The sequence below is a fragment of the Diceros bicornis genome, chromosome 5 (assembly GCF_020826845.1).
Source record: "Diceros bicornis minor isolate mBicDic1 chromosome 5, mDicBic1.mat.cur, whole genome shotgun sequence".
NCBI lineage: Eukaryota > Metazoa > Chordata > Mammalia > Perissodactyla > Rhinocerotidae > Diceros > Diceros bicornis.
The window spans coordinates 40,811,137-40,837,530 of NC_080744.1; the positions used below are offsets into that span (position 1 = coordinate 40,811,137).

Here is a 26,394-nt window from a genome sequence, read left to right on the forward strand (position 1 = left end):
AAAACCAGCAAATGTTACATACTTTCTGCAGAGAAGTATTTTTCACATTCGAATAAAGGGAAAAGTTGTCAGGAATGCCCAATGTTGATCAAAATCATCTTATTGTAATACTGAATATGTATACACATTAAGCTAAGTATAAAATCAAACATATAGCTCTTAAATAACTATAAAAAGAAATATTTTTACAAAGTAAACAGAACTACCCAATCGATAACTTCAAATTAACATTAACCTAATGCAGAGTTTCTCAACCTTGGCAGTGTTGACATTTTGGACTGGATAATTAATTCTTTGTTGTGGGGGGGGGTGGGCCTGTGCGTTGTAGGATGTTCCGCAGCATCTGTGGTCTCTACTCACCAGATGCCAGTAGTACTCCCCAAGTTGTGGCAACCCAAAAATATCTCCAGACATTACTGAATGACCCTTGGGGGCAGAATTGCCCCTGATTGAGAACCACTGATCTGATTAACATATATTATTGTTTTGCTGAAACTAAATCGCCAACAATTGAGTTTAATAAAGACCTTGCTACAGATCTGGTTCTGTATTTTCTATTTTTTTTTTCCCTTTTTCTCCCCAAAGCCCCAGTAGATAGTTGTATGTCATAGCTGCACATCCTTCCAGTTGCTGTATGTGGGACGCCGCCTCAGCATGGCTGGACAAGCGGAGCGTCAGTGCGCGCCTGGGATCCGCACCCAGGCCCCCAGTAGCAGAGCGCGCACGCTTAACTGCTAAGCCACGGGCCGGCCCCTGTATTTTCTATTTTGACTTCAGTAACACTAATGTAGAGAGTGCTTGTTAATATAAGTAGCTTGTACCAAATGGTATCAGTAACATTAAAGTATTGTTTGCTGTTTCAGAATAACTAGACCTTGAACTTTTCTAAAACTCGGCCAACAAGCACTGCTCAAAATGCCAATTTTAGTGGGAGTATCACTTGTTAACTGGGTAGAGATGTCCTAATAATAAAAAATTGCTTACGTGTATTAAGCACTTGCTGTGTGCTTGGCACAAGTGATTTACATGTATTAGCTTATTTAATCTTCACAATGATTGTCTCCACTTTATCGGTATGAAAACTGAGGCACAGAGAGGTATGGTAACTTGCCTAAGATTTCAAACAAGTAAGAGGCAACTCAGGGATTCAAACCCAGGCAGTCTGGCTCCAAAAACCAGGTTCTTAAGCACTATGTCATGTACCTCTTAAGTTATTAACTTGAAGATATGGTTAGCATTGTGTCATTAAAATCTACATTAAATGGATTCCTATCAAATTATTGTGGACTCAGTAACAGAAAAATTTTTCTTTGCCTATTTGTTACCACATTTACTGTCATATAGAGATGGCATCCACAAAATACAATACTCACAATATGAATATGTAATATGCTAAGTTCCTTGGAGTAGTAACTATCTGATTTTGTGCACTATTTAATCTCTGAATGTTAGCACAGTACATGGGTTAAGCAGGTGTTCATTAAAAGTTAGTTGATTCTCCAAAGAAGGTATACAGTGGCCAATACACAAGTGAAAAGATGATCAGTATCACTAGTCATTAGGGAAATGCAAATCGAAAGTGCCATGAAGTACCACTTCATGCCCTTTAGGATGGCTATTATCAAAAAGAAAATAACAAGTGTTAGTGAGGTTGTGAAGAAATTAGAACCTTTGTGCATTGCTGGTGGGAATGTAAAATGGTGCAGACCCTGTGGAAAACAGCATGGTGACTCCTCAAAAAATTAAACATAGAATTACCAAATGATCCAGCAATTTCACTTCTGAGTATATACCCAAAAGAATTGAAAGCGGGAACTCCAACAGATATTTTTATACCCATGTTCATAGCAGCATTATTCACTATATACATTCGTATATAGCCAAAAGATGGAGGCAACTCAGGTGTCCAGGGACAGATGAATTGGATAAACAAAATATGGCATATACATACAGTGAAATATTATTCAGCCTTAAAAGGGAGGGAAATTCTGACACATGCTACCACATGGATGAACCTTGGAGACAGTGTGCTAAGTGAAATAAGCCAGTCACAAAAGGACAAATATTGTATGATTCCACTTATCTGAGGTACCTAGAGTACTCAAAACATAGAGACAGAAAGTAAAAGGGTGGTGCCAGAGGCTGGGGGGAGGGAGAATGGGGAGTCATTGTTAAATGGGTACAGAGTTAGTTTGGGAAGATGAAAAAGTTCTAGAGGTGAATGGTGGTGATGGTTGCACAAAAATGGGAATGCACTCAATGCCACAGAACCATACATTTAAACATGGCTAAAATGGTAACTTTTATGTATATTTTGCCACAGTGTTTTGTTTTTTACAGTTAATTGAACAAATATATTTTCCCACTGCTTTTTTCTACTTGAACTTCTGTGAAACCTTTATATAGCATACAAGGCTATCATTTAGCCATCATTTAAATCAAAAATACAAATGAAAACATGGACACTAAATTTATATGTCTGGTTATAAGGTGCTTTTACAGTATGCTGCATTAATTTGACCTTTTCATTGAAAGGAAAACAAAATTTAAAATTTCATAGAGAATTTGTAAATCCTAAGGATATGTCTGAGAAACCCCTGGAGTCTGCAAACCCCAGTTTGAGCAATATTGCTAAAGAGGCTTTGTTGCAACCAGGTCAAAAACCCCATATCCTTATAGACCATTCCTGGAAGATTGCACAAGAAACAGGTAATATTAGCTGCCTCTGTGAAGGTTGACTTATTTTTACTGTACACCATTTCGTATTGTTTGATTCTTTACCGTGTGTTACCACCTATTACAATAAATAACTAATTAGGTTGGGGATGGGGAACAACACCTTTATAGTGGTTTGGGAATACTTTTGTCATCCAGAACTTACCAATCTTAAATGGCCATCTTGAGAAGGGAAATGATAAATAGTATGAAGCATTTGAAGCACCTCAAAGACTGGCAAGCAGTGAATAGCAGGCATCAGTGTCTTGAGCACTCTTCCTCTTCTGCAGGTGTCACAGGACTTCCCGTTTCTCCACCCCAGTGAAACCAGCGTCCTGAATCGACTCTGCCGGCTTGGCACAGACTATATTCGCTTCACCGAGTTCATTGAACAGTACACGGGCCATGTGCAGCAACAGGTAGGTTCCTGTTCTCAGGGAATGTACACCTCCAGACGGCAGGAGCTATGTCAAGCTTTCAGTGAATCCATTGGTAATTCATGTGAAATAAGTCTCAAGAAGTTATGAATTTCTCATCACTGGAATTATTCGAATGAAGGCCAGGTGACTACCTCAAACAAGAGAAAAATATACAGTTTCTTATTTGTAAATAAAAGATAAACCAGAGAAGGTGCTTGGCACATGGTAAGCACTTAGTAAATATTATCCAGAGGCCGGCCCAGTGGCGTAGTGGTTAAGTTCATCTGCTCCTCTTCGGCAGCCCAGGGTTTGCAGGTTCAGATCCCTGGCACGGACCTAAACACCACTTGCCAAGCCATGCTGTGGCAGCATCCCACATACAAAATAGAGGAAGACTGACATGGATGTTAGGTCAGGGACAATCTTCCTCAAGTAAAAAGAGGAAGATCAGCAATAGATGTTAGCTCAGCGCCAATCTTCCTCACCAATAAACAAACAAACAAATAAATATATATAAATAAAGTCCATTACTATGAATTAATTGGAAGTCAGTATAGTGTAGAGGCCAAGGATTTATGAGCCACTCCATCCCTTACTGGCAGTAGACTCCTCAGCAGTAACCTAATGCTCAGTAACTGAGGTTCAGTTTCTTTATCTATAAAATGGGGATAACAGTTAGTACTTATCTCATAGGGTTGTAAGGATTAAATGCAGTAATTCATGCAAAATGCCTGGTACATAGTAAGCACTCAAAAAAAATTTTTTTTTCTTTTTTTGGTAAGGAAGATTGGCCCTGAGCTAACATCTGTGCCCATCTTCCTTTATTTATGTGGGACGCCGCCACAGCATAGCTTTATGGGCAGTGCACAGGTCTGTGCCTGGGATCCGAACCCGGAAACCCTGGGCCGCCAAAGCAGAACACGTGAACTTAACCACTACACCACTGGGCCAGCCCCAGCATTCAAATTTTTTTAAAGAGAAATTTTAAAGTTCTTTTTTATTTTTAAGTCTGCAGTTCTGTCAGTGGCAAATAAAAAGATTGCTGAATTGTGTGACTTTGATTCAAGGATGACTGTTTCCCAGTTGAAAGAATGATTCTGATTGAGGAGAAAGGTGGGGACTTCTAGAAAGGAAAAGGAAGATTGCTTTTCCGAAACAATGCAGTCAGTACCCTCTGGCCCCTGCTATATAAATTGGTCGTCAGGCCTGTAGTGGTAATCTGTGGAGCAAAGGAGTTGGAAAATAATGCCTTATATTTTCATCTCTGGGACAGGGATTCTGGTTCTTTCAAACTGATCTTATTGCAGAGAAAATACATAAGCTAAACATGAGTTTAAAATCTAATCAATGCCAATTTGCTATGAAGTCTTATTAATGAGGGCACACTTAATTATCAAAGTTGGAACCTGTATATGTTTTAATATAGATGAAAAGGCCTCTAATTTTAATTTTTTGTATATAACATTTAAAAGAAAAAAACCTGTCCTAAATTTGTGTGACTGTGGATTTTGTCTTACATAATATGTGAATTCCTACTTTCCCAAATTCTAAAGATATCTGTAGTGCCTCTTTTTTTGGAAAAGTAAAAAGCATACTCATTTTCTCTTTCATGTTGGGATAAATGAAGACATTCAGTTCTCTGGAATGACAGAGGATCAAAACAAAATTGGCTGGTTGTAAGCCAATCTGCTCTATTTCACCCTATGCCCGTGCTATTCTTATTATAGCTGTGAACATTTATCTCCAGGAACTACTAGTATCCTTTGCAGCATCCTCTGGCTACACTGTGCCTAGTAACCCCTGAGCCCAAGCTTCCTACCACATTTGTTGCTGAATTCTGCTATTGTATCTACTACCACCAGAGCTTGATCACCGAGTAGCCAGAGAGGCTATTCATTGTGGCCTCTAGTCAGCTGGTCAACTGTTAACCACAATTCCCCATTTAAACTACAGAAGAAGCTCTTAACAAAAAAATGCAGGTTTCCTGAAAGACAAGCCACATTTGTAAATAGCCTCTTGGTGAGAGTCTCATAACTCCCCATGTTGGCTGTCAGATGCATGTTGTTGATGAATTGCCATGCCAGGCACGAGAAGGGATGTTAGAAGGAGGATTGAGCTCATTTTATTTACTCACTAAATATTTACCCTCTGTTCAAAGAACTGTACTAGGAGCTGAAATACAAAGATGAATAAAGTATGGCCTCCCTTCATGAAGCTCTTGGTCCAGTGAGGGGGACATATAAACAAAAGTACAATTCCAGCACTAAATAGAGATGCTGTGAATGCAACAAAGTGGGAGTTATTAATTCCTTAGGGAGAGTTAGGAAGGGCTTTGCAGAGAAGAGATACATGAGTTGGGTCTTGCAGGAAAAGTAGGTATTTGTCACTAAGATGAGTGCAGTTATAAGCAGAACACATCCACATTCATGGGGGTGAGAAATAGAAGCAAGACACATTTGGTGAACTGTGGGTGGTTTCGAAATGAAGATGTGAAGTTGGAAGCAGTGAAAGATAATTTTGGAGAGAGGGTAAAGACCAGAATGCAGAAGTCATGGTATGCCATATAGAGGAGTTTAAGTATTATTCAGGTGCAATGGGAAGCCGCCAAAGGGATTTTAAGCTGGAAGTTTATAAGATTAGAATTGAGTTGTAGAAAATTCTCCACTGACAGTATAAAGTACTACCTGGTTGTTTGTAACATCTGGGCCACTTGGAAAATTAAAATATCATCTCATTTTAAAAGGTCAGGGGCTGGTCCAGTGGCACAAGCAGTTAAGTGCACGTGCTCTGGTGCGGCGGCCCAAGGTTCACTGGTTCGGATCCCTGGCGTGCACCCACGCACTGCTTGTCAAGCCATGCTGTGGCAGTGTCCCATATAAAATAGAGTAAGATAGGCACGGATGTTAGCTCAGGGCCAGTCTTCCTCAGAAAAAAGAGGAGGATTGGCATCAGATGTTAGCTCAGGGCTGATCTTCCTCACCAAAAAAAAAAAAAATTAAATAAAAGGTCAGAACTCAAAATCTGTCTCTTTGGTCCTGTTTTCCTCTCAGTGATGTACTGCTTTGATATGGAATTATTTAAGCAAAAACAATACCACTAATAAAGGATAACATCTTCCTCAGGGTTGAAGGTCTGAGCTGAGAAGTTGACTTCTCTTTTCTGATTTCAGGATCACCATCCATCTCAACAGGGCCAGGGTGGGTTACATGGAATTTACCTGAGGGCCTTCTGCACAGGGCTGGATTCAGTTTTGCAGCCTTATCGCCAAGCACTGCTTGATTTGGAACAAGAGGTGAGAGAAGAGATATGGGAAACAACCCCTGAGACAGCTGATTAGGGCATGCTCTTGAATTTGAAATGCCCTTTGGTCAGATAGTTGAGTGAGTTATTTTCTGCTTGGCTGGAGGGCACAGTACTCTCTGTGATTGCCCAAGCCATGATCAAAGTGGAGTGCAGATCATGGCAAAGGTTCCTGAGTCAGTTTATAAGAGCCCTAGCTTTGGTTTTGTTATCACCTGAAAATCACAATTAATCATCATCTATAAATTATCAATTCTCAATAGCCTAAAACTAACACTAAGCCCATTCTCAGATTCCCTTCTAGTTTTCATACATCAAATAGATTCGAGATATTTTCTGTGGAGCCCTAATCGCAGTGTTTTTTTGTTGCAGTTCCTGGCTGACCCCCATCTCTCCATATCACATGTCAATTACTCCCTAGATCAGGTATGTTGCGCAAATAACAAAATACCTTGGAATCTGTTGATATTGTTAGAATAATCTAACTTATGACATTATTTTTGAGAACCTTTTTCCTTCTGGACAGAGCCCAGCTTTTTATATTTTGTGTGCTTTCCCAGCTCAGACAGAACTGTTTGAAAAGCTCCAAATTTAGTTAAAACTTAATTTCTGATGTTAATGCCCTACGTTGACCTCAATACTAACAATTATGCTAGCCTCAGAAAAGAAACTGCTTCTCTCTGCTGTTCTCTTTCTATCTGCAGCCAACCTCCGTATCAAGTTACCTTAGGATACTGGATCTTGGCTATTCTGTGCTATTGCCGTCTTCGTGTTAAGTGGGACTATTTAGAAACAAAAGCATTTCCTGAGTTAATGTTTTTCCTTGTTTTTGATTATATATCCTCCTAATTATTCTCTACTTTGCAGTTTCAGCTCCTTTTCCCCTCTGTGATGGTTGTAGTAGAACAAATTAAAAGTCAAAAGGTGAGAACTTCCCTTTTCCTTTTGCTCTGTAAAAGGAAGCACCTTTGTAAGCACCAAGGAAATATTCGTAATTAATTTGGCCTTACATTCTTTTTTGAAGACCCTAGTTTTTAGTAGCTTTTATTTATTCATTCATTCATTCAACAATATCTTCTTGTGTATCATGCTGAGTATCAGGAATGCAAAAATAAGTTATGACCCTGCCCTTAAGCACCTCCTGGTCCAGACAGTGGGGGAGATATTAATAGACATACCCAAGAATGCTGCTGAGTAAGAGAAAAATGCTATGGATATTTGGAGGCGAGAGCTTTGTGCACTAAAAATTTAGAACTGTTGGATATGGATCTTGAGGAGCAGCAGAAAGTTAATCCTTAGAAAGAAAGAAGGTAATAGGTTTATGGTTAGGGTTCTGGCAGTTTTCTGAGAATTAGATCATTGGGTGAAAACCGATGTTTATTTTATTAGTTAAATTTGCCTATTCTTATCACAAGTTTTTATTGTATGCTTTGAAAAGTTAGGGTCCCCAATGGCAGGAGAATGTCTTTTCTGGGCAGAGTTAGTAACTCTGAGATATAAATGCTTTGAGATTTCGCATTAGAAAAAGAAACTGCTGGTCTATAATTGGACCAAAAAGGACAAATGGATTAAACATGTTTAGCTCATTCATGTTTTTAAGCTGTTATATTTGTGCCTGAGCTTATTAGGAGTGTTCACCTTCATGAATACAACTAGTTAAGCTGTTCATTTGCAGGGCTGCTACTTCATTTTTTTGCTGTATAAGTATGGAAACTTACACTCTGCTGCATTCGTTCTGTGCCAGCAAAGCCAGTAGGGGAGGTGCTCTTCGGCCCTTCAAAGCAGATTGCCCTCATCAAATAACATTGAACTTTTATTGTTCACTTGCTGTATACCAGGCACTGTGCTAAGTGCTTCACATACATTATCACATTCAATCCTCCAAGGGGTCAGATAGGTTAAGGAATGTGCTTAGGGTCACACAGATGGTAGTAAATGGTGGAGCCGGGATATAAACCCAAATCTAACTGACACCAAAGACTATGCTCCTTAACCACACTGCTGAACTATCTCCTAAAATTGGAGGGACTTTCTAGGTAAGTGGAGTTAGTATAAGGGTTCCATGCCTAGCTGCACATCTCAGTTGACTTTCAGCTTCCGTTGGCCACAGGAAGGAGAGTGGAAAATGAGTAGAGGGATTACAGATGGGGCAGTCTTCCTTCCTGCCAGGGTGGTGGTAGAGAATAGTGTGCTCGGGCTCTACCGAGGTAAATAATGAGGTGGTGAAGAACATGGGCTGGCGGTGAGAACAGAGATGATTGCAGCCAGGCACGAGAGATCCTGTTAGAGCAATGGAAATGTTATAAAACTGGATTATGGTGATGGTTGCACAACGCTGTAAATTTACTAAAAATTATTGAATAGTACACTTAAAACGGGTGAATTTTATGATATGTAAATTATACCTCAATCACGTGGTTTTTTAAAAAGAGCCAGAAGCACGTAGAGGAAGCAGATTTTTGGAAAAGTGTATACCTTATAAGTAGTCTGAATTAGGCCTTAATCTGAAATAAAGAGCTTTCATTACCTCTTTGCTTGGAATTTCAACTCTAAATGATTCTGGTTTCTCTAGTGCAGTACTTCTCAAGCTTCATTGTTCATTAGAATCACCTGGAGTGGATTGTTAAAACCAGATGGCTAGGCCCCACCCAGAGATTCTGAGTCAGTAGGTCTGGAGTGAGGCCCAAGAATTTGCATTTCTTGCAAGTTCCCAGGTGATGCTGATGCTGCTTGGGATGGGAGAAGGGGTGGGGTGGGAGTAGGGGTGGAGTAGGGCTGGAGGGTCCATATTTGGAGAACAACTATTGTGATATTGTGATTTATAATAAGAAATATATACTTGGTCTTTATGTCGTTTCTGGCACAGATCTAAAACCCTTGGAATTTCCTAAGTGATAAGAGCGATAAAAATGTCTTGATATTCATAACAAACCCCTATCAATCATACCTGAATTTATGTTAATGAGGTGACTTTTGGAAAGCATCTAAGGATGGGGGCTGGTTGCCAGGGGAACCAACCATGTGACTGGAGGGTAGGAACTTTCAGCAGTCCTGTCCCATCCATGCCGCACCCTCTACCCCTCCCCCCCAGGGAGGAGGAGAGAGGCTGAAGATTGAGTTCATCCACCAATGGCCAGTGATTTAATCAATCATGCTGGGGCTGGCCCGGTGGCACAGCGGCTAGGTGAGAGTGCTCCGCTGTGGTGGCCCAGGGTTTGCCGGTTCGGATCCCAGGCGCACATCGACGCACCGCTTGGCAAGCCATGCTGTGGCGGCGTCCCATATAAAGTGGAGGAAGATGGGCGTGGATGTTAGCCGAGGGCCAGTCTTCCTCAGCAAAAAAAGAGGAGGATTGGCAGATGTTAGCTCAGGGCTGATCTTCCTCACAAAAAAATAAATAAATAATCAATCATGCCTATGTAATGAAGCCCCCATAAAAACCCAAAAGGATAGGGTTCAGAGAGCTTCTAGATTGGTGAACCAGAATGCTTCCACGTGTTATGGTGCAGGGCCCAAACTCCACAGGGACAGAAGCTCCTTTGTTCATACCTCACCCTGTGTATCTCTTCATCTGGCTGTTGATTTGTATCCTTTAGTATCCCATGTAATAAACCAGTAATCAAGTGCGTAAACGGGTTTCCTGAGTTCTGTGAGCCGTTCTAGCAGATTAGTCAAACCGAAGGAGTCAGTGGGTCAGACGTAACAACAGGTAACAACCTGGGCTTGTAATTGGTGTTGGAAGTAGAGGGCAGTCTTGTGGGACTGAGCCCTTAACCTGTGGAATCTGATGCTATCTCCAGGTAGATAGTGTCAGAATTGAGTTGAACTGTAGGACACCCCAGCTAGTCTCAGAGAATTGCTTGGAATTGGAGTCTACCAGAACTACACATAGATCTTATGAGAAGTTTATCCCCATTCTCTGCTGGATTTGCCCTCTGGATTCAGTAGAGGATATGAGTTTGTGCTACACAAACTATTAAAATGGAATCCAGTTTGACAAGGCTGTATTTTCCACAGATTCATGGTTGTCAAATCCTGGAAACAGTACACAAACACAGCTGTGGAGGTTTGCCTCCTGTTCGCAGTGCACTGGAAAAGTAAGTCATGGCTTAATTGGGATTTGGGGGCGGTGGTGGGTGGTCAAGTGACTTGACTTTGCATGTTTTATTTTCGAGTCATCTCAAGTTTCCCTCTGGGGAAAGTTATGACCAGGATAGAAAAGATGCATGAGCAGAGGAGCCCGTGTAATCCTTATGATGGCTCAGAAATTGCAAAAAGAGGGTTATCAAGTGTTGAGTATCAAAGCTAAAATCTAGTTGCCTAGATAGCCTGGAGGCAATACTTTTTAATTTTTGGATCTCATTATCCTTGGAGAATTTCATTACATGTGCCAGATAATGCTTAGCTGTGTCAAAACATGGTGTATTTTGGGTAGCTGGTATTTTAACATCAAGATTCTTAAAAAAGTTGACAGTTTATAATCCCATAATGCCACTCTTAGGAATTTTATCCTAAAAAAATTATTCAAAAGAAGAAAATAACCGTATGCACAAACCTCATTCTTTGTAATGTTGTCTACTGTATTAAGAAATTAGGGGGGTGTAGTGATTAAGTTTTCGTGCTCCACTTTGGTGGCCCAGGGCTTGCAGGTTCAGACCCCGGGTGGGGACGTATGCAACGCTCATCAAGCCATGCTGTGATGGCGTCCCGTATACAAAATAGAGGAGGATGGGCACAGATGTTAGCTCAGGGCCAATCTTCCTCACCAAAAAAAAACAGAAGAAGAAGAAATTAGAAAATTACCAGTAGCAGCAGAATGCTAAATAAAGATATATTCAGTTGATAGACCATAAAGCCATTAAAATTATAGACACTATAACATGTAAAAATATTTTTTATAATACTAACTGAAAAAAGTATACAAAATTATATGTGTCATACGATTACAACTATATTAAATATATATGGAGTATGATCAAAGACTGCTCATTTGATCTTCCTATTTTCCTCTTCCTTATATTTAAAAAAGAGGGTGTGACATTAATTGCAAAATTGGAATCCATGATCTCTGAGGCCCCTCATAACTCTTAACAATCTCCACTTTAACCACTGCACAAGGAAATCCTCAGAAGAGCAGGAAACTTTCCTGAACATGCTTTAGGGACTTAATTCTCTATTACTGTGTGCTTTTTTTTAATAAAGAAATGCATTTTGATTGTGGAAAATACAGACAATCACAGAGAAGTAATAGAAACCACCTCAAATCTCAATCCCTTGAGATACCCAATTTAACTTTTGGTGTATATCCTCTACAGTTTCTCTCTATATAAATATATATAGTTTTATGCACAGAATATAAAATATTATATAGATAATATGATATATACAAGTTTGTTATATATTTGCAGGAACCACGTTTTACAGATCATATGCTCAGATGTGCAAAATGTAAATGGCTTCCCATTTGATTTTTTTTTAAGAGAGAGTCTATTCAGTTAGCATACTACAAATAGCAGACTCAAACTCTTGTGGTTTCTTTTTCTCAAGTTATTTTGAAAAATTTCAAATCTGGGGGCCAGCCCCATGGCCTAGCGGTTAAGTGCACGCCCTCTGCTGCTGGTGGCCCGGGTTCGTATCCTGGGCGTGCACCGATGCACCGCTTGTCAGGCCATGCTGTGGCGGCATCCCATATAAAGTGGAGGAAGATGGGCACGGATGTTAGCCCAGGGCCAGTCTTCCTCAGCAAAAAGAGGAGGATTGGCATGGATGTTAGCTCAGGGCTGATCTTCCTCGCAAAAAAAAAAAAAAGAAAAATTTCAAATCTACAAAAAAGTTGAAAGAACAATAACACCTGTGCAATAAACACCTGTATATCCTTTAGTTTCACCAGTTGTTAACATTTTGCCACATTTATATTTTTCTTTCTTTCTCCTTCTATTTGAACCATGAAATATATATGTTAGAGTATATGTAAATACACACACATGCATGTACACTACAGTTTTTTTGCTGAATCATTTGAAAGTAGTCATAGATATCATAATGCTTGTATCTCTTTAGAAAAAGTCTTCCCTTGATATAACCTCAATACCATATTACGCTCAAGAAAGTTAACATTAATTCAACAATATTATATCCAAAATATATCTGAATTTCTCCTGTTGTCCCCAAAAGGCCTTTATAGCTGTTCTTTTTTGCAATCCAGGATCCAATCAGTGTTTCCATATTGCATTTGGTTGTCATGTCTTTTTAGTCTCTTCTAATTTGGAACAGTCCCCTTCCTTGCCTTTTTTTTTTTAATCTTTGATAACATTGACATTTTAAGAGTCCTAACCAGTTGTCTTGTAGAATGTTCCACAATCTGGATTTTTCTGATTATTTCCTCATGATTAGATTCAGGTTAAACATTTTTGGTAAGAATACTACGTAGGTCATATTATTTCCTGTTGCATCACATTAGAAGGCACAGAAAGAAGGTTTGTCCCAGTACTAGTGTTGTAAAGTTTGATCACTTGGTATAGTATTTTCCGCCAGTTCTCTCCATTTTAGAGGGACATTTTCCCCTTTATAATTAGTATGTTATCTGAGGGGGTGATCCTTTGAGACCACGTGAATATCTCATTCTCCAACAGCCTTTCAGCATTTTGTTTTAGTTTCTGCCTTTTGTTGGATAATACTTTTTTCAGACCTCTCAGATATTGAATCTATTCTCCCTATGTGATTCCAACAGAAATACAATAAATTTAATACTGTGTTTGCCAAAAAGAGAGTCCATTTAAACAGGAATCATCACTTTGAAACTTTACACAAAAGAGGAAAGAAAATGTGCCTCTTCTAAAAAACTATCAGAACATTTACTGAACATTTCAGACTTCAGTTATGTGGGCTACAAATTTAGAAATTTAATCACTTAGTCCATCCACAAACATTTAGATTAAAATAGCACAATTATTTTTAGCTTAATTGGTCATTTCGCTTTTGACTCATCAAACTCGAAGGCCTCTATTTATCCTGTAGTGGTTTAAAGCCTGCCCTCTGTGCCATTGCGGGGTTTAGTGTTCTCTAAGTGGACTTCTAAGGCTCCTGCTTTCCTCTCCACTCAGAATCCTGGCCGTGTGTCATGGGGTCATGTATAAGCAGCTCTCAGCCTGGATGCTACATGGACTCCTCTTGGACCAGCATGAAGAGTTCTTTGTCAAACAGGGTCCATCTTCTGGTAATGTCAGTGCCCAACCAGAAGAGGATGAGGAGGATCTGGGCATTGGGGGACTGACAGGAAAACAACTGAGAGAACTCCAGGACTTGGTGAGAGCACAGCAAGAAGCCTAGCATACTCCTGCCGGGAGTCAGAAAAGTCTACAGCAAAATGATCTTTGGGTGACACCCCCCCTTTGCCAGCTCATTGTAACCAGGGTACTTTCCATAAATTCTTTGGATGTAAACACGTGGCTTTATCTTAGCTTAATACTTAACTTAAACTTAATACCTAACGTAATGTGAGACTACAAAATAGAAAATATATTTGTGAGATTCCTTTCGTTTCCCCTTTTTCCAATATATGCATTTAAGAGGTTAATAATTTAACTCTTGTCTCCTAAGGTAGTCTTGTAGCTACCCTGTAGCTTTTAAATGCAGTTTGGAATTTTGATTAGACTCCCCAAAGTCCTGTGTTATCCTTATTCATCTGTCCATCCATTCATCCATTCGTTTATCCTGTTACATTTTACTTAATGCCTGTTATGTGCCAGGCACTGTTCTGGGTGCCACAAATACATAGACAAATAAAATGTAGTAGTTCCTGCCCTTAAAGAGCTTATAATTTAGTGGAAGAGATAGAAAAGTAAACAGTGACATTACATATACTAAGTGCTCTGGAAAGAGTAAGAATGAGTGTTCTCAGAACATGGTCTTAGAGTAACTAGAGAAAGCTTTTCAGTGGAATGTATATCTAAATTGCAGTTTTGGAGGAGAAGTCAAGAAATGTTCCAGGTAGAGGGAAAGATGTGTGTAAAGTACAGAGGCCATGAAGGATGTGGCTTGTTTGAGGAACCATTAGTAAGTCAGTTGAAATGGTGCAGTAAAACCTGAAATATAAAGTACAAGGGACTGGGCTGGCCCCGTGGCTTAGCGGTTAAGTGCGCACGCTCTGCTGGTGGCGGCCCGGGTTCGGATCCCGGGCATGCACCGACGCACCGCTTCTCCGGCCATGCTGAGGCTGTGTCCCACATACGGCAACTAGAAGGATGTGCAACTATGACATACAACTATCTACTGGGGCTTTGGGGGGAAAATAAATAAATAAATAAATAAAAGTATTTAAAAAAAAAAGTACAAGGGCCAGAGGAAGGGATGGGGAAGTGGCAATCAGTGAAGCTGTTGAGTTAAGCAGGGGTAAGATCGTGAAAGCCCTTGTAAACAATGGGAAGGAATTTGAACTTGAACTTGAAAAGAGCTGGGAGCCAGTGAAGAATTTTAGGCGAGGTTAACACAATCAGACTTATGATAGATCACTCTGGATACTGCATGAGGAATCATTTTTTAAAAATCAAGATTAATGGCAGGTCAGTTAGGAGAATGTCAGTGACAATTAGACAAAAAACTACAGTGGCCTAAGCCGAGAGTGGTAACAGTACATATGGAGAAGAATAAAGAGGGTTGAGAGAGATTTAGGAGCTGGAATAAGTCGGCCTTAGTGATTGATTGGATATGGGTCCAGAGGGAAGAATCAAGGACGATACTGAAGTTTCTGCCTTCAGCAGCTAGGCAAGTAGTGAGGATAAGGAATGTGTATCGCTGGCATTGGGGGAAAGAAGATGGGTCTAATTTTGGACATGTTGAGTTTGAGGTTCTTGTAGGAAATGTCCAGTGGGCTGAGCCTAGAGCTCATGAGAGCAATCTAGCTTAAAGATAAAGATTTAGGAGTCATCGCATATAGGAGTTTTTAATCTGGGGTCCATGGGTGATGGCTTCAGGAAGTACTGTGAAATGTATGTTTGTATATTTGTCTGGAGGGTCCATAGCTTTTGTAATTGCAGATAGTCCTGTGATGTAAAAAGATTAAAAATATCTGTTACGATGATCAGTTCAGACACAGAAGATGTGATGGTCTAAGAAGAGTGTGGAGAGCAAGAGGAAAAGAGGGTCTGGGATAGTGCCCTGAGGAACACCAGCACTGAAGCCCAACAAAAAGGGCAAACAGCAGAGATCAAAGTCAGGATCATGGAGCCCGGAGTTCTGGGTTGGGGCAAGATAAGGGTCAAATCAGAAGCAAGTCAGGGAATGGGAGAGGCCCAAGTGGTTGAGTGGTGGGCGTCTGGGGCTTAATGGGCTAGGTTAGTGTGTATCAGAATCACTTGGAGAGCTTGTTAAAACATGGATTGCTGGGCCTCATCCCCCATATTTTCTATAGATCTGAGGAAGGGCTTGAAAATTTGCATTTCTAACAAGTTCCCAAGTGAGGCTGATGCTGCTGGTCCAGGAGCCGCACTTTGAGAACCACTTGGCTAAATGACTTGGGCTAGTGTAAAGAGCTGGGCACAGCAGGCATATACACAAGATAATAAAATCATCGACATGCAGACCTGGAAAAAATAAAGACCAATTATCCCATGGTACAAGTAAGGAAACGGAGTTCCAGATCTACAAGTTTTTACACAGTAGTAAAAGCAGAGAGAGGACTAAAACCCTAATGTTAAAAAACTATTTCCACCATGCTGTCCTGCTGCCTGAAAATGGAATACATCTCTCTAACACTAGTAATTGAAGAATTATGCAATTTAAGATTTAAAGTCCCTGCTTCTGGAAAATATAACTCATGGGTTTGGTTGAGTTACGGGATGTTTTCTTGTTTTCCCTTTCTTACTTCATACATCATCTCTGATACGGATTATTTCCTTGGCTAGCGCCTGATAGAGGAAGAGAACATGCTGGCACCGTCTCTAAAGCAGTTTTCCCTGCGAGTGGAGGTTTTGCCGTCCTACATTCCAGTGAGGGTTGCTGAAAAAATCCTGTTTGTTGGAGAATCTGTCCAGATGTTTGAAAATCAAAATGTGAACTTGACTAGAAAAGGTAGGGCCAGCCCCGTGGCTTGGCGGTTGGGTGCGCGTGCTCAGCTGCTGGCGGCCCGGGTTCGGATCCCAGGCGCACACCGATGCGCCGCTTCTCCGGCCATGCTGAGGCCGCGTCCCACGTACACCAGCTGGAAGGATGTGCAGCTATGGCATGCAAATATCTGCTGGGGCTTTGGGGGGAAAAAAATAAATAAATAAAATTATTAAAAAAAAAAGAAAAAGAAAAGGTAGGAATCTCCTTGCCCAGTGGACCCCATCCTCAACAAAGGGCCCTTCTTACTTGATATTGTGTGGCCCCAAGGAATGCCTGGTCAGAGTGAGTGGCAAGTAATATTTATGTACTGAGATTTCAGCACAACCATGCCGCGCTCGCCTGAGAAGTAGGTGAAGGAGCCGTACCACCAGGATTAGAAAACCTTGCCTGTCTTGCTTGTTCTCTGTCTTCCTTTGACAGTGCTTTCTTTTCGCAGGGTCCATTTTGAAAAACCAGGAGGACACTTTTGCTGCAGAGCTGCATCGTCTCAAGCAGCAGCCGCTCTTCAGCCTGGTGGATTTTGAGCAGGTGGTGGATCGTATTCGTAGTACTGTGGCTGAGGTTTGTGTTTCGTAGTATATTTTCTTAGAGGGAAAATGGACTGGTTCCCCAGAAATTGAGTATTTGACTTTTATTTCTTCTTGATGTGGTTAGAACTTAGCTTGGAGGGAATTGTTTGAGAGAGTTGAAGGGCAAGGAGTAGAAAAGAAAAGCATTCTATCTGTTTTTAATAATAGAGGCAGAACTGCCTTTACCTTTTCACACCTGAGAGGAGTTTGCTAGTTAGCTAGTTAGTTAATTAGTTAGTTGAATAAAGGGAGGTCTTAGTTTCATTTCAGACAGTCAGCATTTTGAGTCTGTCTATATAGTTAGCAATAACTCCAAGGACTCAACTAATATTTTTTTATTTAGTTTTTTATTTAGTTTTTTTATATCTTTTTTTTAATTTAACTTTGAAACCATTTTTAAGTGTGCATTTAGGATTAGCCCTTTTTTTTTATTATTTTTTTATTTTTTCCCCCAAAGCCCCAGTAGATAGTTGTATGTCATAGCTGCACATCCTTCTAGTTGCTGTATGTGGGACATGGCCTCAGCATGGCCAGAGAAGCGGTGCGTCGGTGCACGCCCAGGATCCGAACCCCGGGCCGCCAGCAGTGGAGCGCAAGCACTTAACCGCTAAGCCACAGGCCGGCCCAGGAATCAACTAACTTTGACTAAATTTAGTGCCTTACATTTTAGAATGGCTTTATTACTTCTTTCATTTATGGATATGATATTCTTATGAGAAAGGCAGAACAAGTATTATTTTTCCATTCCTATAAATGAAAAAGAATACTCAGCTAACTTGTGCAGTGTTGCACAGTAAGTAACAAAGGTGAGGTCAGAAACAGGTCTTCTGATTCCTACTTCAGTGTTCTTAAGTGAATTGTGCTTCATCCACCAACTTAAATTGTGACCAATAATTTTTCAAATGGGTATATGTTCTGTGGCTCCTAATAAAATTTGGCTCACAGGTGTGTGCTAACTTGAAATGAGATCTTTAGTCAACTGTGTTGTTAACTACGTTAGTGGTTTTCAACTCTGGCCATGCATAGAATCGCTTGGGGGAATCTTAAAGCAGGCACTTGCACCAGTTCCTTACCTCCAGAGCTTCTGATTCGTAGGTCAGGAGAGAGTAGCACTTGTATTTGTACCAGCCAACCGATAAACAAACCTCCGCAGGTGATTTTGAAGCATAGCCGGGTGAACTAGGGTCAGCATCTAGAACTGCTCGGAAGCTTAGCATCAGATATCTGCACGTTAGAAGCACAGTAATCTATCATGAATATGATTTGCTTTTCTGGTCACTGTCTCAAAAATTCCTAGGCATTGGAGACAGAGCTGTGATGTAGACATAGAATATTAGATCTTAAGGTGACCTCGAGGTATCACTTGATTTTATTTTTTATGGGTAAGTAAATGTCTAAACCATCTAGAATGCATGTTTCTGTCCTTTCAAAATTTCAGGAAGCTGCCTCTCCTCCGTCTATCGCCGAGGAAGGGGCTGGTGTCTTCAATTCCTTTCATCTTACTTTATTGAATCTGTTTCTGTTCTTTTATCATTTTTGTGATAACTCTTTCAAAAATGTAATTAGTGGAGGAAAGCAAAATTTTATTGAATAAATAATATAAGATTTTAAATTTTTTTCTTATGAAATTTTGAAATGCATATATTGCTACAAATTATATTTCCAGTTTGTAAAAATGATAGACAAAGGATTAAAGGTCAGACTTTGAAGTTTTTTAGAGTTGTAGCTAACAGACTTTTTTGAAAGGTATTATTATAACAGTAATAACAGCTTATAGTAATGAAAAGAAATACAGTGTACCCAGAAGACCAAAGGGGGAGTGTCTTGTAAATACATATCACACTCATCCCCTTTTTGACCTCTCTCTCCTTTTTTATATTGTAAACAAGTATACATACTATATGAATCTACTTATATAAAGTTCAAAAACAGGCAGAACTAATCTGGTGTTAGATGTCAGGATAATATTTGCCCTTGGTCAATGGAAAGGGCATGAGTGGGGCTTTCAGAGTGCTGGTCATACAGGTGTGTTCAATTTGTGAAAATTCTTCAAGCTGTAAACTTATGATCTGTATACTTTTTTGTATGTATTTTAGTACTTCAACGAAAAGACTTTAAAAATTAATTCCTAGATATGTAATAGTTTTTATTATTTTATCTTTAGTTGGTTTCTGCTTATATAAAGAAATGGTGGTATTAATTTTCATAGGTTAATCTTATACGTGGCAACTTGTTGGTCTTTTATTAGTTTTAATAGTTTGTTGATTCTATTGATTTTTCTAAGTAATGATCATATCATTTGCAAAAAATGAAAGTTTTATAACTTTCCTTCCAATTTTTAAACTTTTGCTTTTTTTTTCTCTTACAGTCTTGGCTAGGATCTCTATACTGCATTAAACATCGGGGTAATAGTTGATATAAACTGTGTTAAACAGTAGAGGCGATAATGGGCATCCTTGATTTGTTGGCTCTTAAAGATAATGCATCTAAAGTTCCTCTATTACTATAATATTTGCTGTAGGCTTTTGGCACATAAGTTTATTAAGTTAAAAAAGTTATCTTCTCTTCCTAGCTTGCTATGAGTTTTTATCATAAATAGATGTTCAATTTGTCAACTGCTTTTGCTATATCAATTAAGGTACAGTTTCTTGCTCTGGGTTCTTTTTCTCCTGTAGACTATTCATATGGTAAATTCGTGGTTAGATTTTCAGATGGTGAGTCTTCCTGAGATAAACCATACTTGAACATGGTGTTTTATTTTTTAATACATATACTGTACTGGATTTGGTTAGCAAATACAATATTGAGTATTTTTGCATCTTTATTTACTAGTGAAATAAGACTCTACTTTTCTCTTCCTGTATTTTTCTTATGTGGTTGTGGAATAAAGATATATAAGCCTCATAAAATGAGCTAGGTATCTATCACTCTTACTCTGTTTTTAGAACAATTGATATAAGACAGGAATTGTTACTGCAATTTTGATTGAATTTACCTGAAAAATCATCTAAGCTAGGTTTTTTTAGGAGGGGAAATCTTCACCAGTTCAACATATTTAAAACCTGTTAATCTATTCAAGACATTTATTTCTTCTTGTACCCATTTTGGTATCCATTTCATCTAGATATAATTTTTTAAAAATCTCTGCTTGTCCGTAGCTATTTATGTTTTATTTTGTATTTTATTTATTTTAATCTTTTTTATTGTTTAGTCTTATTAGTCTTTTCAAAGAACCAGCTTTTGTTTTTATTAATCTTCTTTATTTTTTCTCTATTTCATTGATATCTGCATTTATCTTTACTATTTTTCTTCCTTCTTGTTTCTTTGAGTTTTCTCTGTTACTCTTTTCCAGTTTCGTGGTTGAAAGCTTGACTCTTCTGTTTTCAACCTTTGTTTCCTAAGACATATATATAAAACTTTACATATTGCTTTGACTCTGTCCCACAAGTCTTTGGCATGTGTTGTCTTCATTATCATTCTGTTCTAAACAATTCTTAGTTTTCTTTATGATTTTCTTTTTAACCCAAGGAATTAAGTTTTAATTTTATTGCAGCATAGTTGGAGAACATAGTCTGTATAACGGTCCTTTGGAATTTATTGAGGCTTCCTTTATGGACTAATATAGGGTCTGTTTTTTGTTTTTAACTGTCCTGCGTCTGCCCAGAGAATGTATTTTCTGTGTTGAGTCTGGAGTTCTGTGCATGTTCTAATTCCTCATTTTCAGGTTATATGTCAGGCATGTGCATATTTATAATGAGCGTATATTCTGTTTCTCCTTTTATGTATACATAATGTCCTCTTTATCACTTAATGATATATATTTATATATGTATATATACTTTTAATTAAATTCTATTTTTTTAATTATTAAGATCACTGTCCAGCTTTCTTTTGGGTCATGTTTACCTGACGTATCTTCTTCCGTCCTTCATTTTCAGCCCTTCTATGGGCTTTTATCCCCCGATTCTTACCCTCCCTATCCCCAAGCAACTGCTGTTCTGCTTTCTGTCTCTATAGATTAGTTTTCATTTTCTAGATTTTATATAAATGGAATCATACAGTATGTATTCTTTTTGGGGAGGAGGTGGGTCAGACTTCTTTTACTCAGCATAATTATTGTGAGATTAATCCATGTCACATGTATCAATAGTTTATTCCTTTTTTTTTAGCTTGCACAGAACACTCATAACCATCGTTAATACATGTTTATTTATTTATTTATTTATTATTTTTTGTGTGTGTGAGGCAGATCAACCCTGAGCTAACATCCATGCCAATCCTCCTCCTTTCCCCGCCCCCCCAAAGCCCCAGTAGATAGTTGTATGTCATAGTTGCACATCTTTATATTTGCTGTATGTGGGACGCGGCCTCAGCATGGCCGGAGAAGCGGTGCATCAGTGCATGCCCGGGATCCGAACCCAGGTCGCCAGTAGCGGAGCGGACACACTTAACAGCTAAGCCACGGGGCCGGCCCAATATATGTTTTTTTAAACATTTCTCTAAATGTATTACAGAATGGCAAACACATCTCTTCACTTAAAAAACACTCTTCTCTTTGTAGCAAGCAGGTACCACTTTTATAAACATCCTTATTACAAGTTTTTATAAACACTTCTCTAAATGCACGACAGAAGAGCTATCACATCCATTCCCTGAAATACCACTCTTCGCGATGTATCCTGCACATACAATTTTTTTAAACATCTTTATTACATGTGTTTTCATTTTTTATCTTTTTTATCTTGATACATGGGTTTTTATTTATTTTTTATTGAAATATATTTGACACATAACATCATCTTTTTTTTTGAGGAAGATTAGCCCTGAGCTAACATCTGTTGCCAATCCTCCTCTTTTTGCCCAGGAAGATTGGCCCTGGGCCAACATCCATGCCCATCCTCCTTTACTTTATATGGGATGCCGCCACAGCACGGCTTGATAAGCGGTGCGTAGGTCCGTGCCCAGGATCCAAACCTGTGAACCCTGGGCCGCCGAAGTGGAGCGTGGGAACTTAACTGCTACACTGCCAGGCCAGCCCCTAACGTCACTTAAATTTAAGGTGTAAAACATGTTGATTTGATACATTTATATATTGTAATGTGATTATCGTTGTACCAATAGTTAGCATCTCTATCACGTCACATTATCATTTCTTTCGTTTGGTGGGAATAATTACGATCTAGTCTCTTAGCAAGTTGGATGTTTATAATACAATATTGTTGTCCATATTCACTATGCTGTGCATTAGATCTCCAGGACTTCTTTATCTACTAGTTGCAAGTTTGTACCATTAAACAACGTCTCTCCTATTCCCCTACCCTCTAGCCTGTGGTAACTACCATTTTACTCTCTGTTTTTATGAGTTTGGCTTTTTTAGATTACACAAATAAGTGATATCATACAGTACTTGTCTTTCTCTGTTTGACCTATCTCACTTAGCAGAATGTTCTCAAGGTCCATCTGTGTTGTCACAAATGGCAGGATTTCCTTCTTTCTCAGGGCTGAATATTCCATTGTATATACCACATCTTCATTATCCATTCATTTGTTGATGGCAACATAGGTTGTTTCCATATCTTGGCTATTGTGAATAATGCTGCAAGAAACATGGGAGTGCATGTATCTCTTCGTTTACCTGTTTTTATTTCCTTTGGGTATACACCCAGAAGTGGAATTGCTTGATCACATGGTAGTTCTATTTTTAATTTTTTGAGGAACTTGCATACTGTTTTCCATAGTGGCTGCACCAATTTACATTCCCACCAACAGTTCACAAAGGTTTCCTTTTATTACATCCTTACCAACACTTGTTATCTCTTTTTTTATGACAGACATTCTAACAGGTGATATCTCCTTGTGGTTTTTCCTCCACCCAGGATGTGAATCATCCCTTTGTCCAGTGTGTCTACACTGTATACATTACCCAACCGTTAGTCACTTAGCAACCATCTCGGTTATCAGATCAATTGTTATGGTATTGCATTGCTTGTGTTCAAGTAACCCTTATTTTACTTATTAATGACCCCAGAGTGCAAGAGTACGGTGATGCTGTCAATTTGGATATGCCAAAGAGAAGCCATAAAGTGCTTCCTTTAAGTGAAAAGGTGAAAGTTCTCTACTTAATAAGGAAAGAAAAAAATCATATGCTGAGGTTGCTAAGATCTACAGTAACTTTTATTACAGTATATTGTTATATTTAATTATTATTGTTAATCTCTTACCATGCCTAATTTATAAATTAAACTTTATCATAGGTATGTATGTATAGGAAAAAACGTAGTATATATAGGGTTCAGTACTATCCGTGGCTTCAGGCATCCACAGGGGGTCTTGCAACATATCCCTGTGGATAAGGGGGGACCATTGTATATAATTTAAAAAGTTTTTCTTATTGTATTGACAAAGTCTTTCATACAATGATGAATGACGTTAAAGGTATTTCTTCTAATATTTCACCATTAAATTCTTTGTTTGCTATGGGGTTTTGGTATACACCCTTTTATCAGAATAAAGAAGTTTCTTTCTATTCCTTGTTTGCTTGCTTGCGTTTTTAAAATCATGAATGGATGTTGAGTTTTGTCAAATGCTTTTTCTGCATCTATTGAGGTGATCATATGGTTTTTCTCTTTTAGTCTTTAATGTAGTAAATTACATTCATATTTAAAATTTTTTATTCTTTATCGAGATAAAATTCACATAACAAAATTCATTATTTGAGCCATTTAAAATAGTGTACAACTCATTGGTTTTTGGTATATTCACAGTATTGTGCAACCATCATCACTAATTCCAGAACATTTCCATCTCATACATTTTTTTTTACTGTTAAACTATCCTTTCATTCCTGGGATTATCCAACTTGGTCATGGTAAGTATATTCTTTTCTCAATATGTTGCTGGATTTGTGCAGGCCCATTCTTTGCAGGAGTTTTCATTGTAATGAAATTTTGTCCCTGTTTTGTTGGTTCTTTTCACAGCATCTGTGGAAGCTGATGGTAGAAGAGTCAGATTTACTGGGTCAGCTGAAGGTAATAGATTAGCTGTTTTTTTAACTCTTAAAATGATGCTGGTAGGCCAGCCTCTCCTGAGAGCACTGGTTGCCTATACCCAGACTTCCAGAGGCCTCATATGTCCTCACCCAAGAGGGCAAACTACCTAATGCTACAAATCTACTATAGGACAAAGCTTTGGGTGTTTATTTTATTCTGGCATAATATAATTGTGTTTTCATTGAATAAATGATACCAAAGACACACCATTTATCTTGCCTTGAGGAATTGCTAAGTATGCCCCTTTGAAATGCCAAAAGCCTGTATCCTTTTGTGGGTTGGGCTCAAACTGATGAGACTGGAAATTACATGTGTAATTCTCTTAGGATAGTGAGGAGCTCCTGGCCCTGCTGGATTACTGAATTATAAATTGAAATTCTTTCCACAGATCATTAAAGACTTTTACCTTCTGGGACGTGGAGAACTGTTTCAAGCCTTCATTGACACAGCTCAACACATGTTAAAAACACCACCCACTGCAGTAACCGAACATGGTAATTGCCTTGTCGGCCTGCAAATTACCAGCTTACTGAAGTTGTAGGGTATTTCTTGGCTGCTTTTGAACCATTTAGGCCAGTTCCACGTAAGAGCTGCCTGGTGAGTTACAGAGCAGTGTTTCCAAAGATGGAAGGCCCTTTCAGGTAGGCTTCATGCTGAGGTCATTAGGAGCAGCATCTTGGTTTGTGACCCTTCCTGGAAGAGTTGGTGCAGGCCTTCAAACCAGGTATTTTATCTCATCAGATTATAGCCATATATGGGACATATTGGGACTTACTGCCACTTGCCACTTACTGTATTAGAACTCTTTAGGTTGTGAATGATGGAAACCTAACCTGAACTATGCTTTTGTATGCTCTTTGATGGCTTTACAGTCCCATCTGGTCCCATAGCCACCAACAGCTCCCAGGAACACGCCTCACAGTGTCTACTGGAGGAGCCAAACCCAGTCTCTCTGGTAGCAAGTTGAAGAGTTCTAGGGAAAGGGTTTTGATTAGCCCAGCCCAGATCACATATTGGGATAGATCAAAGAGGTCTGACACTAAGATATGCCCACTTCAATAAAATGTTCACCCTTGACCAGTTGATGACCATTCCCATTCAAACTACATGAGCAGAGTGGGGTAAGGATCAGAGTCAAAAAAAAGAAAATGGGGTGGGGGGCGCGGGAAAGGGTTACCATTTTTCTAGCTTTGTAAAACAATAGATGTCCACTATACTTACATAGGACTTTTTTGGTTGCAAACATCAGAAAACCCAATTCAAACTCACTTAAGCAAAGAAGAAAAAAGAATTTATTGATTCTCATAACTGAAAAAAGGTCATAGATATGATAGCTTTAGGCAAAGTTTGATCCAGTGGCTCACATGGTGCCCTCAGGACTTGGTGTCATTCCATCTTTCACCTCTGGCTTTCTTCGCAGACAGGAGATGGCCTCCAACCAAGCTCACGTCCTACTAAGTCCCTGTTTATCGTGAAAAAAAGAGCTGCACTCTTTCAGAGTCTGAATAGAGCCCCTGGATTGGCCTAGCTTGAGTCATGTCATGTTTATATGCCTAAACAAAATAGTGTAACATGGAAGGGTATTACATTCTACTTGATCATGCCTAGGTCACCTGCCTACCCCTAGGATCAGATTCTGTCAACCCCACTGGAACTACGTGGATTGTACTGGGCAGGGGTAATACTCCAAGGAAAATTAGGGTGCTTTTAGCAGCAAGAGAAGGAGGAATGCATGCTAGCCAGGCAAAAGCAACCAATGTCTCCTGCGTCCTGCTGTTAGGGTTAGGCAGGCTGAGGGAGAAGTGGGAAGCCAGAGGAGTCTGGGTTTGTTCTGTAGCAAAGCATTCTTGTCAACCCATGTGTTCTTTCTTGCAGATGTGAATGTGGCCTTCCAACAGTCAGCACACAAAGTGTTGCTAGACGATGACAACCTTCTCCCTTTGTTGCACTTGACAATTGAGTATCATGGAAAGGAGCATAAAGGTTTGCCACTCTTTCTTCTACCTTTCTGCTCCTCTTGGTCGTCATCTGTTCTTCCATCTGCCTCCACAGAAACCATATTATTTTGGACTGTAGAAATCACCTAGTCTTGTCCCTAATTTTATACGGGAGAAAAGTCCAGAGAGGCTAAGTGAGATGCCCAGGCCATGGTTTTTGTTTTATTTATTTATTTATTTATTTTTGTGTGTGTGTGTGTGTGTGTGAGGCAGATCAGCCCTGAGTTAACATCCATGCTAA

General features: G+C 39.2%; 1 protein-coding gene across 1 annotated transcript in view; it reads left to right on the forward strand.

Moving 5' to 3' along the window:
• Positions 1-26,394, forward strand: part of TUBGCP4 (tubulin gamma complex component 4) — a 36,288-nt gene that overhangs the window by 1,869 nt on the left and 8,025 nt on the right. The window contains exons 2-12 of the mRNA XM_058541402.1: positions 3,006-3,134; positions 6,304-6,426; positions 6,807-6,860; positions 7,302-7,358; positions 10,452-10,531; positions 13,538-13,739; positions 16,337-16,502; positions 16,975-17,099; positions 24,085-24,135; positions 24,545-24,650; positions 26,032-26,139. Coding sequence (XP_058397385.1) covers positions 3,006-3,134; positions 6,304-6,426; positions 6,807-6,860; positions 7,302-7,358; positions 10,452-10,531; positions 13,538-13,739; positions 16,337-16,502; positions 16,975-17,099; positions 24,085-24,135; positions 24,545-24,650; positions 26,032-26,139 — 1,201 coding nt within the window. The remainder of the gene's footprint in view (positions 1-3,005; positions 3,135-6,303; positions 6,427-6,806; positions 6,861-7,301; positions 7,359-10,451; positions 10,532-13,537; positions 13,740-16,336; positions 16,503-16,974; positions 17,100-24,084; positions 24,136-24,544; positions 24,651-26,031; positions 26,140-26,394) is intronic.